We start from the raw sequence: 15,815 nt of genomic DNA, 5'->3' as shown, positions 1-15,815 counted from the left end.
GCACTCCACACTTCTACATTTTACTTCTGTATTTATTTTCACTGAAAGTTTAAACAGATCACAAACATCCCATTTATGCCCTGATCAAACATTAGAATCAATATAGCGTTTCACATAAAGTTAACCAGAAGTTTACATACACTCAGTGAAATGAATCATACATTTATTTTCCTCACTGTTGGAACTTAAATCAGACCAAACTTCTCTTGTTTTAGGTAAGAATTACTGCAATTATTTCTATTTGCAAAATGCCACAATAATGAGAGAAAATGTCAGAAATGTATTTATAATGTCTTCAAAATTAGAATTTTATTAGCCACCTCTGCACTCAAGCAAACAAATTACTTTATGTAAATCTAAAACTAAAGAAATTTGGTCTGATTTAACTTCAGGCGGTGAGGAAAAAGGTGTACATGTTTTTTTTTAATTGATGTATGTAAACTTCTTGTTTCAAGGTAAGATCATGAATGGAAAATGGATGATAGAACATCAAATTTTGTGTCTAAGACAATGCAGAAATCCTTTTTTACTCAGGAATATGGCAGCGATTCTTGTCCTCTGAATATATTTCTTTCCAAAATCTTTGTCTCATATTTTACTTTAAACATCTTAATGCTGAGGTGGCCTGCTTATCTGCAGCAGTGCCAGACAGAAGTGGAAGCATTTATCAACTGAAAATCCCCTCTATAGTTGAGCCAATATTGTGGAAAGCGCTGCCTCAGCTAAGTCTGCTGTGGAGGAAGGAATGGGCAGTACCCTCCAGATGACCTCAGGGAGCAGTTAGCTCAAATCGTTAACAGTGGATGAGTGTGTGGAAGAGGGAGAGAATAGCTCATAAAGCTTGTCAACTGCAGCAAAAGAGGAAGTCTTTTTGTTGCCTCATGTAAGTAAATGTGTTTTTTACTTAACTATTCATTTAAAATGTTGTCTTTTTGTAGACTATTCCCAGCAGTCATACCATGACTCCCTACATTTTAGCCATTTGTTGTAACACCAGTCAAATAACACTAGAGGGCAGCCTGCACTTTGATGAAAAAAATAATAAAATAATTCAATACACTAGAACAAAGCAAACAACATAGGTGTATTGTTTCCAAAAAAGAAATATATTATTTAAGGCACACATTAAAAGTTTAAACTTCATCACAATTGCTCACAGTAAATACACAGTGACAACTGAAGGACAACTGAAGGACAACAGAACTTGGGTAAAATTCACAGTTGTACAATTCTCTTATCAAATAATAGACTAGAATTATACTTAGGATAAAGATTCCTCCCTTTTACTTTGATTTACCTGGCATAAATACTATCTGTAAATGTTGTTCAAATGTCAACGTCAGAAATCATTTTGGTTGAATATCACTCATTTTGTTCAATACACTCCCCATTTTTTAGTACTTTAAATATACAAGTTTGAATAATTATTTCCCAAATATTATTTACACAGTAAAACAAGCTCAGACTAATCTTTAAGTTATTCCTACAACGTACACAAGGTACCATCTTTAGATCTGTAAAGTTACCTCAACAACAAGAACACAAAGGTAAGTCAAAACATTGTACCAATCTTAAATAGAAAAGTGCCATTACTAATGAATTTAAATAACTGAACATATTTTAAAGTTAATAAAGAATAATAAAGAACCTTGAAAGGACTGACTCACATTGCAGCTAGATAACAGCAGAGTCAGTGGAGCAATGAGCCATCGCTAAAATTTATATTTTCATTTAGTAGCTTTAAAGAAGGTGAGGATTTCATTACTTTTACATACAGGAGTTAGCTTAGTGTAATATCTATAAGGCATCCCTCTTTGTGCAAGCAGGCAAATATTTTGAGGGGATGAGCTGATGAGAAATGTTTATTCCAACATAACTAGACATTGTTTTGTTGCCTCGTGTGCCAGGTGCAGAATCCTGGATTTGAATATTGTACAAACAGTTTGCAGAGACAAACTGATAATGAGCATTTCAAATGATAAGTAACTGATTAAAATCAAGTCAAAAGAGGAAATACATCAACACACATCTGGCAGAGAGTGCAAACGCTAACTGGTAAAATTCATCTGTCCATCCCTAAGATTAATTCATTCACAGCATTAGTTGCATAAATGCTACCAATAATGAAAACAATATGTGCAAAAAGAGAAAACAACTGTTTTCTCTTTGCTTCCCTATTAGGCCATTTGCAGACCAAGGCTAAGTTTTTTTTTTTTTTTTTCAATTTTGTTTGGTCAAGGGTAATCAATTATGGTAACATTTAGTTTCCTAGTTTCCCTCAAGATTAAACCATGTTTTATCTTCTTGTTTGATTCCACAAATAATTTTTTCTAGAACTAAAAACCTCAACTGTGAGCAAATCACAAGAATTTGACTATTTTCTCTAACGGTCTGAACTGCGGCATGACACTAAATGTTTAAAACCTATCATCACTGCTAGCTTAATTAGCCAAGCTAAGCATCAGGATCACTAATCCATTTAAATATTGCCCTGAAAAAGCAAGCCATTCATTTTCAAGCCTCTAATTCAATTCGAATCATTCTTACAATCGCTAAAAACAAAGTTTGGTTTCGTCTAATAAGACTAGCAGTTTAACAATGCTACTTCTGTCATGCTTGTATCCAAGGTTATATGGATCATAGAGGAAAAATGTTTCTAAGCAATGGTTAATTGTTATTAAATGTTTCAGGCTCAACTTCTTAGGTTTTCATACACAGGATGACTTAAGAATCACTTTAAAGTTGGCGGCGCTACATGACACAGCTCATGCTGTGGTGACTTCAGGTTACTCTCTGGAATGCAGAGATTATTCCGCTGAACTGATCAAGTACTTTCCTAGTAGTAACACATTTCTGTCCTGGGACTCGAATGTCACCTTCCAAAACATACCAGACTCTTTCCAGAACATATCTGGCACTTTCTGGAAAATGGTGTAATAAGTACCTAGATTACTCGTAGGTATTTATCAGACAGCTTTCCAGAACTTCTAGGTCACCTTGCAAGACATACCATGTTCTTTCCTGAACCTGCAGTACCATGCAAAACTATTCACCAATCTTGATATTTTTTGTGTGAAGCAGAGACTGGAGTATCTGTTCATGTGACCAACATAAGTCGTCTACTTCATAGAACTGGGTTTTATGCAATAAAAAAAAAAACAAAAACACTTCACTTTTCAGTCACCAAGGAAACCATTATGTCTATCTCAAAATCAACACATCTCAGCACCCCTAGAACAGACCAGCAGGGTCTGGAGAACTGTTTGGAGCCGAGGGGAAGATGAAAGGAGCTAAACACAGGAATATGCTTAAGTAAAACCTGTTTCAGTCTGTCAGCAATGTGAAACTGGATAGAGGTTCAGCTTTCAGCAATACAATGACCCAAAGCATACTGCTGAAGCACCACTCAAGTGGTTTAATGGAACATTTTAAATGTATTGGCAAGGTCTAATCAAAGGCCAAAGATCAATTCAATTGACAATCTGTGGTCAGACTTAAAGATTGCTGTTCACCACTGGAAACCATCTAGAGCTGGAGAGGTTTTATCTGGAGGAGTGGGAAACAATCCCAGAGGAAAGATGAGGCGAGCTCTTAGAGACCTATCCAACATGACTTGCAGATGTAATTGTTGTTTGTTTCACAATAAAAAGAAAATTAAATATTGAAAGTTGCATGTTCTTTAAATGAAATAATGCAAATTCTAAAATAATCTCCTTTTCCAGGTTGTGAGCTAGAAAACGCAAGAAATGCCAAGAAGGGTGAATAATTTCTCAATGTACAGTACTCTATCAGATAGTATCTGGAAATTACAAGTTTTTCTCCTGAACTTACCAGCTACTTTAATTTAGAGGATACTTTTCTAAAACTTAGAGGTTACCATTCAGAACTCACTAGAATATCCATAAGGTTCCAAATAGCTAGCTTTGAATTTCAGGAAATTAGCTAGTATGTCCCAGAAAGTGTCTGATAAATTCTATAAAAATTCAGGGAAGGTACCAAAAAAAGCTACAGAAAAAAAAACTCAGTTCATTATGGAAAGTACCTGGTAAGTTTTGGTACATTTTCAGAAAGAAATATCTTCCTTCCATAAAAATAACCTTTACATTCTGTGAAATTACAGCTCTATTATGTAGCACTACCAACTGCAATATTATAATTAAATGACCATAATTACCTAGAAAACCTCTCATAATAAAACCAATGTCAGTACATTCAGGTGGAGGTGCTCTGTTGTCTTGGTTTTGGAAATGATCTGGCTTCTTGCTACAGCACTCTGCTCAGAACCGAGGCTGAGCAGACGTAAGAGCACCAGGGTGACGGTAGGGAAAATGATACGAGTGACTCTGCTGGGAGTCCGTCCGTTTGGTGACAGCAAAGGAGTCCGTCAGTCAGTCTCTGACATGGCTGCCTCCCAGGGACACCATCTTTTGACGTTTAGCTGCTTTTTAGGTCTATTGGTGTGAAACAAGTTCGCACAGTGCTGTTCTTGAGATTTTACAGACTATGAAGGAGTGCAGGAACATAGAGGACCAGGTGTGAGTGCATGTGCTGACAGAACGACAGGTTTTGCTTGTAAGTTGCTGAACTGCAAGCTGGAGGCAAGTGCAAGTGATGAGGTGGGGATCTGGGAGCAGGAAGCCTATCCTGATAAATAGGCAGCAGGTTCAACATTGTTGTTCTGTCCATCCTCTATTGCCTTGTTCTTCTCGCTTGTGGATAGTTCAGAAGAATCCACTACGACTTTCCTTGACCTGTTGAGATGAGAACAAAAATCTAATGTTGAGCAGATGATTTTTCATTCATGTCACATTTTAATGAGCCTATTTATTCATCATAGTTCCACCCTAAAGCTCTATATTTCTAAAATGCATCCATGTGTTCATGATATGATTTTTAGTTGGTAATTTGAGAATTCATCACTAAATTGTTTCTAACATTTGATTTTCAATGAGTAAGTTGCATAACCATAATGTTTTTAACAATTTTATGCTGATTTTATATTTTTTATTAACTTTTTTCCAATGAGAAAGCTACAGTTACTGGAAAACATTGTGTTGGTTAATGTAACCTTGGAAATGTTTGAGCATTGTTTGGTCTTGTTTCAGTCACTACAAGAATATCTGCATCCAAAGGTTTTTTTTGGTGGGTGAAATTTATAAAAGCAGAAAGAATGAAGAATTTGCTCAAGTCCACCTTATTCTCATTACTTTGAAGTTTTCTCATTTCCACATTTATATATTTAGAAAGAGCCAGTAAAAATGTTATATCTTGTTTGCAGTGTTTTCTTCACATAAATCTTAAAACTTTTTTCCTCCACCTCGCAGTCAACAGGAAGGCTCCTGTTGATGCCAGTTGCTGTGTTTTTGCCTTGATCAAACATACCATAAAAAAAAATCAGCTTTACTTTTCTTTCACAGCATCCCATATGATTTTATCAGCCACCAAGGAACACTTTTGATTTAATTTAATATGCTTCTCCCAAGTCTAAAAAATGTAGAATTTGAATCTTTACCCTTGGTCTCAAATGTATTTATTTACCAGGAATATATTTTCAGAGTAAATGCTGCTAGTGTGATTTCTTTGACCAGAGGAGGTTGTAGTGGAGGTCTGGAAGCTTCCTTACTTTTCTCTGTTGAAGACAATGAAGTCCCTCTGGACGTTGTCCAAACGCTGCTGCAGCTGTCCATTCTGGGAAAAACAGATAAAAGCAGAATAACTAAGCAAGTCAATAATGGCAACCGTGTCAAAGGAAAACCCCCATTAGTTATGAGAATTAGGTTTAGTAATAACTGGTTGATCAATTCTTCCTTTGATTTTGTTTTTATAATATTTTACTGTACTGTACGGTTTATGTTACAAATGTCACATAACATTTTTCGGTGTGTTTGCTCCTTTGTGACGATGACAGTTGAGGAAGGAACCTACAACGCTTTGCAAAGCCATTCATATCTCAAACTAATTCACAGTTTGTCACATTATACCAACCAATCTAAGCATATTTTTTTTAGATTTTATGGAATAAATTTAAACCAGGACAACAAATTGCCTTCAGGGGACATTAATTATTAACCGAGTGATTTAACTTGACAAAGGTGAGAAAATTCAAGATGTTTAAGTTTGAAGGACAAGTATGGTCAGATGTTTCCACCTGTTTTCTGTAATGTGTTCCACTCCATCATGTGAGATGATCAGGCAGCACCAGGCACCGACACTAACGCAGTGCCAAGACTAGCAGACAGGTGCTTTCAAAGAGGCAGCGAGGAAAGAGATCATAAAAATATATAATCGCTGACTCACTTTGCTCCAAGTGGATATGAAAGAGAAATGAACCCAGACAGAAACATGAAAGGAAAAAAAAAAAAATGTTTTCCTAATATAATCTGGAATGCCATTAAACGTTATTTAGATAACCAACCTTTAAGAAATACCAAAGTCACCATCTGAGGATTTGGAAAAGGTCTGAACTTTATTGAATTTACTAAGCGTGTAGATTATTAGTGTATCTAAGGAAGTCTGCTCTTATCCTCATTTAAATGATCAAACATGGAGTCCCATTTATGCAATGAGCAACTTTCTGTTTAAGCTTATTTTAACTAGGTCTTAAATCTAGGAAATTATTAATGTCAGCTCCAAGGCTTTAAGTCCAACAATAAAATGAGGGCAGGTATGGGAAAAGCTTTCGGCAAATAAAAGCGAAATGATTATGAAGACAAGAAGAGGAGAAGGAGGTTAAAAAGGAAGAAAATAGCCAAAAGGACTAGTGAGGGAATTTTATAATAATCTTACATAGTAGAGCATCAAAGAGAAAAAACTTACAAAGAAAAATCACTGGCCACACAATTTTATAGAAGACAGACAGATGTGTTTTTCAGAAAGTTACAGCTGCTATCAGAAAGAAAATAATGGGACACAAAATGTGTCAGAACAAAAAGAAACCTGGTGCTGGCCTTGAGGACAGGGTGTACTTGTGATGTGAATGACAGAAAGGACAAAGAAATAAACAAAAGCAGCAAAAGAAAATCAACGAATAGGAATAACGACACATGTGGCAAACCAAAAGAAATAGATGTGATACAGAGAGGACATGACAGGCTCACATACTTTACAAACATGACTGGACTTAATGTTTAACATCTGCACAACCATTTGTTAGCTTGAAACCTGCTTTTAGGGTTTTTGATACACAAGTATTCATAGATTGCAGATGTGAAACTGTAGCAAAGGCTTCAGCTGAGCTATTGTGTATAAGGAGAGATGGTAAATATATGAAGCTTTCCAGTGACACAACAACAAACATCCTGCATGCATGTCTGCAAACAGCACTGGGATACAGCACTTCTCTCTAAAATACTCCTTAAGCATGTGGAAAGCCTAACATGTTGATAATTTGTAGGGTCGACCAGCTATCCATTCAAAAGAAAAGAAATTTCTCACAGAACTTAAACAGTTTTTATTGTGACAAATTGTCCAAATGTGCATCGTTTCTCTAAAACAAGTGTCTTTTATGTTAACCAAGACTTATGTTGTAGCTGACTGAACTGTGATTTTTGTGTCTCCCTTATAATTATTTAAGGACCTATCAGAAGAAGGACGTTGCCTTAATGTCTACTGTAGACTGATGAGATAGAGTAGTAAAAAAACACTGGCCCTGCTTAAAACCCAAATATAAGCCTAAGTGCTGATGATTCCCTACTTGTTTTTCACTCTTTTGACACTGCTTTAGTGGATGCTTTTAAACAGACAATTTAGAGGCTAAAAGCTCCAAATACTGGATTAAACTGTCCACTTAGTGTGACAACCCTACTGAGAAGTGGTCTGCTGGGTGAAAGCCCAAGAGGGACATTCTTCTGAGATTTAGCATTTGAGCTAACAGTGTTTTGTCTGAAGTTGACTTTAAGTTGCAACCGATAAACAATAGTTCTCACTGCTGGAATTATTTCACGGATATTAGTATTATTTCTACTATTTTGTGTAATAAATTTATTTCAAATAAATTAGCAAAACAAGCTGGAAAATTCAAGGTGGACAGAGAAATCCACTGAAAACAAATTATACGATAAAAAGCTTGACATTTATTTCAACCAATGTACATGTCTGAATTATATGTGGAAAGTACATTTTTAGAAAAGGGAAAAATCTGTCATTTTGTGAAATGGCAGCAAAACTGCAGAATTCTCTGTCATCTTTGTCAATTAGTTGAGGCAACATAAGCAAAGCAGATGTAGCATAAAAAAAATGTTGAAGTTTCACACAGCGCGTTAGTTTTGGAAATGAAAACAACTCGAGGAATGAACACTTACTGGAACTGAAAGCACAAGGGGTCAATAGTTGACAGAAGTGTTGAGGGAGTCTCAAGACAGTGAAAGAACAAAGGATGAAAGGAAGAAGATGAAGATGAGAAGAAACAAGGGAGATCCAGACAGAATATAGAGCAGCTGCAGGGTAATGCGCAAAAAGCATGCTGGGACAGGAAATGGGCAACTTTTTTATTCTTTATTGATCCACCAGGCTTCAGCCAGCATCTCACTCGCTCTTCACACACAGACAACACATACACTCTCTTTCTTCTGTTTCTGACTTAAGTTCCATCCTTCATAAATGGCCCCAAAGGGCTTTGTAAATGGATATGTTAAAGTGTTGCACAAACACAGCACATATTTATAGACAGTATCATCTTTGACTGATAGAAACAAATATCAGCAAATGATGGAAAATAAGATGTCAGACAGAAGTGTGTCCAGTGGTTTGGATTAATTCCAGACAATGGACTCCATCAGAACACATTTACCTGCGGGGATCCGTCGGATCCCTGTTCCCTGGTCTTTCTAGCTAGTCTTTTCTTCTTCTTATGAAGTGGTTTGGACTCCAGGATCATTTCCTCCAGCTCAAAGGTGGGGTCACAGTTTAGTCTCCGTCTCTTTAAAAAAAAAAAAAAAAAAACTTTTAAGGGGATTGAAATAAGTTGTTTCCATGTTAGATGTTACAGGTTTACATAAAACTAGCTGAAAAAACAAGATTGTTCAGATTTTTCCAAACCTTTGGTTGCTTGACGAGTTAAATTAATGTGCTCTGATTTAATTTTCCATCTAACTTTTCCTTTCTTATGCTTCCCATTTATTATCAAATATTAATGATGGCTAAAAACTCAGAATAAAGAATAGGAATATAATTAGAAAAAGAGTCAATTTGCAATTGATCCTTTGATCAGTCAGTGGTTTTAAATTCTCTGGACCTACAAACATCGACTACACAGAGTTATGCTACTTTGTCACAATGTATGAAAACATTCAAAGGAGTTACTCCTTATTAAAGACTTTTGTATTTAAATCATATTTATTGTTGGACTTCATTACAAACCTGCAGCTACAATCTGCATAAATAAATGCAGCTGCCATTAAAACCAGCCATGGCGCATCAAGCTGCCAGATTCTTTCTCCTATAGCACTACTACGCAAAAGCACAATCTGAGTAGAGTCTGGCAAAATGATCCAGAGATCACCCGTAGAGCTACAGGTAGATATCATGATGCTTTCTCTCATTTCAGTTTCAACTTAAGGGGCCTCCCAGGATCCTGCTTGGTGCTATTCTGGACAATGTCCACACTCCCCCCTGCAAACGACCTTTTACCAACATATGCTGTTTCTGTATAGACGCTGAAAATACAAGTTACAACTTTGTCAAATCAGTATGCATGGCAAGTAGGGTAGGTGGATTCAAATAAAGCCAATATGTACACTCAGAGGGAGATTGGACTCGGCCCACCAGGGTGTGGCGCTTACAGCTGCCAGACAACAACGTGCTGCAGATTGGATTGTGCTTTTATTTGTCTATACCTACTAAAAGTTTTTTTTTTGTAAATTTAGGATAAAAAACATAAAATTGTTTTAGAATTAAGATTTATTAAGGGAAAAACCAACATCCCCCTATGTGTAAATATAGTAGCATTGCTTGCTTTGGTAATTAGATATTAATTGACTGGCCACATGTTTGACAGTTATCTGTCTGGAAAATGTTACACAGCCATTTTTAATGGGCTTCTGGTGAACTGCAGTGAGAAACATTTTCCACAAATGGGGCAAACATGGAACAGATTAACCTTTAAAGGAGTGACTGATTAAAGAAAATTACTCCAATAGTGTTTTGATTATTCATCCAGGAGGTCAAAAAAGAACTAAGAACATCTGAAGTCTTGCAGGTCTTACTTGCAAGACCTGCAAGGCTTGATTGATTCATTGATTCATTGTCTGAATCAACCTCAGACAATGCCAGCATTCACGATGTACAGTTACTAAAAGACAAAAGAAATTGGGGAAAAATGCAACCAAGGTATAATTCTAAAGCAGCAACAACTACTGATCTAACAGAACACCAACGTCCATCTCACAATCTTGAGAAAAGGTTTTGATGATCCTTAAGACTTTTAAGAAGATCTTCTTCTAGAAGGTATGTATCCTACTATATCTGCTGTAAAAGCAGCACAGCATTTAAAGAAGAATGTCATCATGGCAGTCAAACATAGAGGTTGGTGGCTTTCTTTGCTAATTCAGGACCAGAACGACTTGCAACAATTACTGAAACCATCAATTCTGATCTTCAGCAGAAAATCTGATGTCAGATTTTCTGCCATAAGGGGAACACCTGGCCAACAGTTTGGGACATTAAACCTCAGCATAATGTCCTGCTCATTATGCAGCAGGACAAGAATCCAGAGCACATCAGTGAATCAACCTCTGAAAGGGTAAAAAAAAATCAATAAAAATGAAATTCTGGATTGGAATTGGTAAAAGTCTGGACAGGAATCCAAATGATACACTGCAGTAGATTTAGAAACAAGAAATTGATTCCTAAAATCTCTTCAATATGAGAGAATAAAAAAACTCTGCAAAGACCAGTGGGTCAAAATTCTACCATAGGAATCTAAAAACTGTATTACTGTACGAGTAAAAGTACAAGTAAGAGAAGATTGATTTAGTCATAATTATCCTGGTATTAGAATAGTAGAATAAAAATTCAACAGCATTTGTATGAATATTTTGCTGTCTAATACAAAGAGTCAGTCAGTCTTCATAGTTTCATATGTTCTTTATCCTCACATTAGGAATAAAGCCTGGAGGAAGCTGTTTGTTGAGAACTGCGTCCCAGTTGACGTCAGACATGTAATCCAGATCTTGGAGCTCTGCGAGACATGAGATGCGCTTCTGGACATCTATGCACAGCAACTGAAGCAGAGAAAAAGATTTTAGTCAGAATGATTGTATACAAGTTGGGATAAGAGTCTCACTGAGACACTGACAGGAGGATGTGCTTCGCCTGAAGGATAAGGCAGAGACAGAAAACTGACGAGAAGAAGACACCCTTCAGAAGTCAGGCAGGCTGGAAGGAGAGGGAGACAGATTCTAAAAAAGGAGGAACAGAAAGAAATGAAATGAAATGTATTCAGGTAGCAAATGATAGTGCAGAGAAAACAGTGGTCTGAGAGGCCTGGAAGATGAAGGACAAATGTATTGGGCATTAAATTTTCTTTTCATTCTCACTTTCTCTTCTCTCCACTCTTTTCCTTTCCCTTGCACACACACCCACACACACACACACACCCCAACTCACACACTTTCACATGCAACAGGAATGCCAATGAGCTCAGAGGAGTCTGAGCACGAAGCAATGCAACAGTTAGACTGCAGTGAATTGTTGGCAAGAGAAGATGATCAAACAAGAGAAAGTCCTTCAGTTTTACAAATGCATCTCAATGACAAGAACATTTTAGAGATTATGAACATTAAAAGTTATTATTGTTCAGCATAGCTTGTCTAACTGTGCAGAACATCTACCCATCTCACAGGGGGTAAAAGTTCTGATGTTTTACTCTGTGAAACACTTCCTGCCTGCATTATTAAGAATGTCTGTTGCTCATAGCAAACTACTTTTTGAACAGTTGATATGTATTGAGTATTCATTGTATACTCAATGGGGTTCAATGCACTGAACCCCATTGAAAACCTCAAGGTTATTCCACCAAATATGGATTTCTGAACTGTTCTTGAGTTAAAACATTTGTCTTGTTTCTAAATGAATATGACCTTGTTTTATTTTCATTATTTGGGATCTGAAAGCATTGCATCTTCTTCAATATTCTGACCATTTCTAATTTTCTGCAAATTAATGCTACAATTTTGCTTGGAATTTCAGAGGCATGTTGTCAGTAGTTTATTGAATAAAAGAACAATATTCATTTTACTCAAACAAAAAGTAAAATCTGAGAAACTGATCACTTTAAGTGGTCTCTTAATTTTTTCCAGAACTGTATGTATACATATGTAAATGTATTGAAACTAAAGCTGCAAATTGTACAATCTGCTTCTGCTTCAGGGTGGAATTAGTAACTTTTAACTTAGTAATATTTTCCGCATCTTGCTTTACTTTCCTCTATGCTTTGTAATCAACTGGGCATCTTTGGATGCAAGTTAGGCTGAAATGCTCTATGAACAATCTAATACTGTCCTCAAGTGACCAAACTATAACTGTCTGATTGAGCCAAACAACAGGACTCCTCCTATTTTAAACAACTCATGCTGATATTACTCTAATCTGATCTTAATAACCTTGTAGACACATTAATAGAAATGTACCTTTCTGAGTAGAGACTTCATTTCCAGAGACCAGGCTGCTGGGTAAGTCGGATGGACTTTGTGGAACATTTGTAGAATCTCATTAGATGGTGTGTTGGATCTCATCACATATGGTCTCTGAAATAGCAACAAAGAGTGGAGATGGGAGGAGAAGAGAAGAGATATTCCCCTTGCTCACACCTTTTATGGTCTCATTTTCTGCTCTGGTAAAGACAAATGACAGCATTGAGGACAAGGGGAATAAGGGATGAAGTTTTGTCTTTGGATGAAACAAAGTGATTCAAGATGGAGAGGTGAAAAGACAGTGCAAGACAAAATGGATACATTTCGTATTTTTCTGTGTCATAATTTAATACCCCAGGTGTCACGATACCTCCCCACTTTCATTTACCTGTAACTGAATGCATGACAGTCCTAACATTCCAGTTCCTATTATTCTAACTCACTGTGCAGTTAAAACCGTTTAGGAGGTTGGAAGAAATAAAACAAATTGACAAGAATTGATTTGTTCCTCTGCAGAGCTCAGCACATTCCAGCTAGTGGTCAGGCAAAGGTGAAATAAAGTGAGGCATTAATGTGGTGCGATGTGGCAGAGCAGCTTAAGAAAGAGAGTTTAAGTAGAAGTCGTGATAAGATTTAAAGTCTTGTGAAAATAGCTACCCTCAAGCCCTGTTCATTTTGATTAAGACTGCCCTGTTCTCTGGAGGATCTTTTTCAAGATGACTCTACTGTGTTCCTAATATGTGCCACATATGTTTTTGCAGCGCAAAACAAATGTTTCTTCATAGTCTGTGGCATTTCCTCATAGATACCAGGACCTGGAGACTAAAAGTAGCTCGTTAGAGAGTTGCTAGTTACATTTACTTCAATAACTTTTTGGAAAAATATGCACTTTTATGAGAAGATTTACCACATCATACTTTTATTTGTGTAATAATGATAAAGTACTAATACTCTTCCTTGAATAAAATTACAGCGGGTGACATCACTGAGTCAAGAACAAAAACTTTTTAAATGCAGAGAAAGAAACTCAAACTTTATTTTAAAACAAAACTTCTTGTTTGTACAAGAAATTGAATCTTATGTTCATTAATAAATTAATATTAATATAATCTTATGTTAATTAATAAATTAATGTTAATATAATCTGACGAGGTTGTCGACCCATTTAGAGGTCGAGAAGGTACAGAAAACATTTTAGTTTGTCACTGGAAGCACTTTGCCCTGCTCTAGCTCTTGCAGTCTGTACAGTGGGTAAGAAATTTCAGATCAAAGAAAGGAAAATAATGCATTGTCTGTAATGGAAATAATTTGACAAATAGTTTGGTTCGACTAGGAGGAAAAAAAGGAGAAAAAAAACACGTCTTTACATCTTTGGGTCAGCTTTGATTGCCATTAAAGTGTCGAGAGAGTTCCAGCTTTTTAAAATTATAGGCTAAAATAGAACAGAATGGAAAATAAGTGAAAACTCATTTCTCATCCATGACAGAACAGATATGCAAAAAGTGATTTTTTTAAATGATTGGCCTCCCTTAACTTTGTGAAATGCTGATTACTGATCTGTTAAGCACCTCCTTGCAAGAATCATATACATTACTGACTACAGACAGGTCCAAGGTCACACAGAGGTGAGCCATTTGAGAGCACATTGTGTTTGTTACCTGTCTTCTCAGTAGTTCATAGGCTGCAATCCCCAAAGACCACCAGTCAACAGAGAAGGAGTAGCCAGGGTGGGATCCTTCGAAGCTCTGGAACAGCTCAGGAGCTGAATAGAATATAACACACAAAATCATTAAAACATCGCAACATTCCAGGTTACTTAATATAAGAAAAAAAAAAGTATTTTGAGACTATTTTTTATTTAGCTTGTATTTGGCTAAGCTGAATACTCTGTCTAAAAACAGAAATATTACAGAAAGATGTTGAACGTTATTTAGCCTGGCATAGTGACAGCTTTTAAAATTTTAGCTGGAAAATGTTGTGATTGTTGAATATGCATGAGACATTTTGTTCCCCCTTTCACAACGAATTTCTTAATACATGTTCCAATTTGTTTCATTCTGTACTAGATCACACATGGTGACGCATCAGACTTAAAAATACATGTGGAGATTTCAGGGTCATTGCTGGCCTGTTTGTTCTGGACATAAAATGATGAATTTCATCCTTTTTGACAGGAGTGACGATCAAACAGACTTCAAATCTGAGCTTATGTTTTAAATATTTCACATAGCAGACAGTACAGTCAGGCGGTGACTAATGGTTGGTTATTCTTTTCCTCTAATAGAAGAGAATCATCTATTCTGGGGTAAATTGTGTTCTGCTTGTTTGCCCACACTTCATCTAACAAACCCCCATGACTTTTAGGATGCTACAGAGGCACTGACTAATACATTTTATTGTGTTAAAGCTTTGTTTTTTAAAAACTTTTACTTTGACAGGATTATGCTCACACAAAAGTCTTTTGAAACCACAAATGTTTTTTACTCTTCCAGTATTTAGCCCCTCCCATTTCCCCATCAACTCTTACCAGTTTCCCTCCCTGCTAATAAAGAATCCCAGCAGCATGATGCTGCCACCACATTTCACCATGCAGATGGTAGAGAAATAGGTTTCTTTGTCCTGTCATGTTTTTGCTACACGGAAACATGATATCACTTATTAATCAACTCACACTGATTATACTTTTGGGGATGTTTGTTCAACTCACATTAAAACTTGGATTTTTGTCTTTCTTTATTGTGAGATGAAAGTTAATTAATTTTAAGATTTCTGTGTATATTTTGACCAGAGTGCCATCATGCCATGATCTTCCACTTTCAGCTCGTCACACAGGATTCTAATATCCATCTGGGGAACAATCACTCACTTTACAGGAGTCCAACTTTTCACATTTACAAAAAAAGAAAAATGTCTGCTTGGAGCAAACAAACTCAAACCTTCAAAAACAGAAAAATAAATGTTCTACCTCATCATTTATATCCCCCTGAAATCCTATTAACTCCCATCTAATCTCACAGAGAGTGAATCCACATCAAAGTGATGTCTGATGCATTTAGGAGTCACAGTGAGGCGAAGCACGTCTGTGCCTAAAGGGATAAACTTTTTCTTTTTTAGAGACAGTAGTGCTTCAAATTATACAAGTTTTTTATATAAACATACAAAAATGTCTAATAACTATAAAACCTT

At 36.3% G+C, this 15,815-nt stretch overlaps 1 protein-coding gene across 1 annotated transcript in view; it reads right to left on the bottom strand.

Moving 5' to 3' along the window:
- Window positions 1-14: 14 nt before the first annotated feature.
- Window positions 15-15,815, bottom strand: part of stk32a (serine/threonine kinase 32A) — a 58,596-nt gene continuing 42,795 nt past the window's right edge. The window contains exons 8-13 of the mRNA XM_032576954.1: window positions 14,288-14,391; window positions 12,627-12,743; window positions 11,094-11,219; window positions 8,789-8,917; window positions 5,624-5,688; window positions 15-4,751 (exon numbers count right to left, since the gene is read on the bottom strand). Coding sequence (XP_032432845.1) covers window positions 4,640-4,751; window positions 5,624-5,688; window positions 8,789-8,917; window positions 11,094-11,219; window positions 12,627-12,743; window positions 14,288-14,391 — 653 coding nt within the window. The 3' untranslated portion in view covers window positions 15-4,639. The remainder of the gene's footprint in view (window positions 4,752-5,623; window positions 5,689-8,788; window positions 8,918-11,093; window positions 11,220-12,626; window positions 12,744-14,287; window positions 14,392-15,815) is intronic.

The sequence above is a fragment of the Xiphophorus hellerii genome, chromosome 11 (assembly GCF_003331165.1).
Source record: "Xiphophorus hellerii strain 12219 chromosome 11, Xiphophorus_hellerii-4.1, whole genome shotgun sequence".
Lineage (NCBI taxonomy): Eukaryota > Metazoa > Chordata > Actinopteri > Cyprinodontiformes > Poeciliidae > Xiphophorus > Xiphophorus hellerii.
The sequence above is the reverse complement of the archived record's forward strand: the minus strand, read 5'-3'. Positions and strand labels throughout refer to the sequence as shown.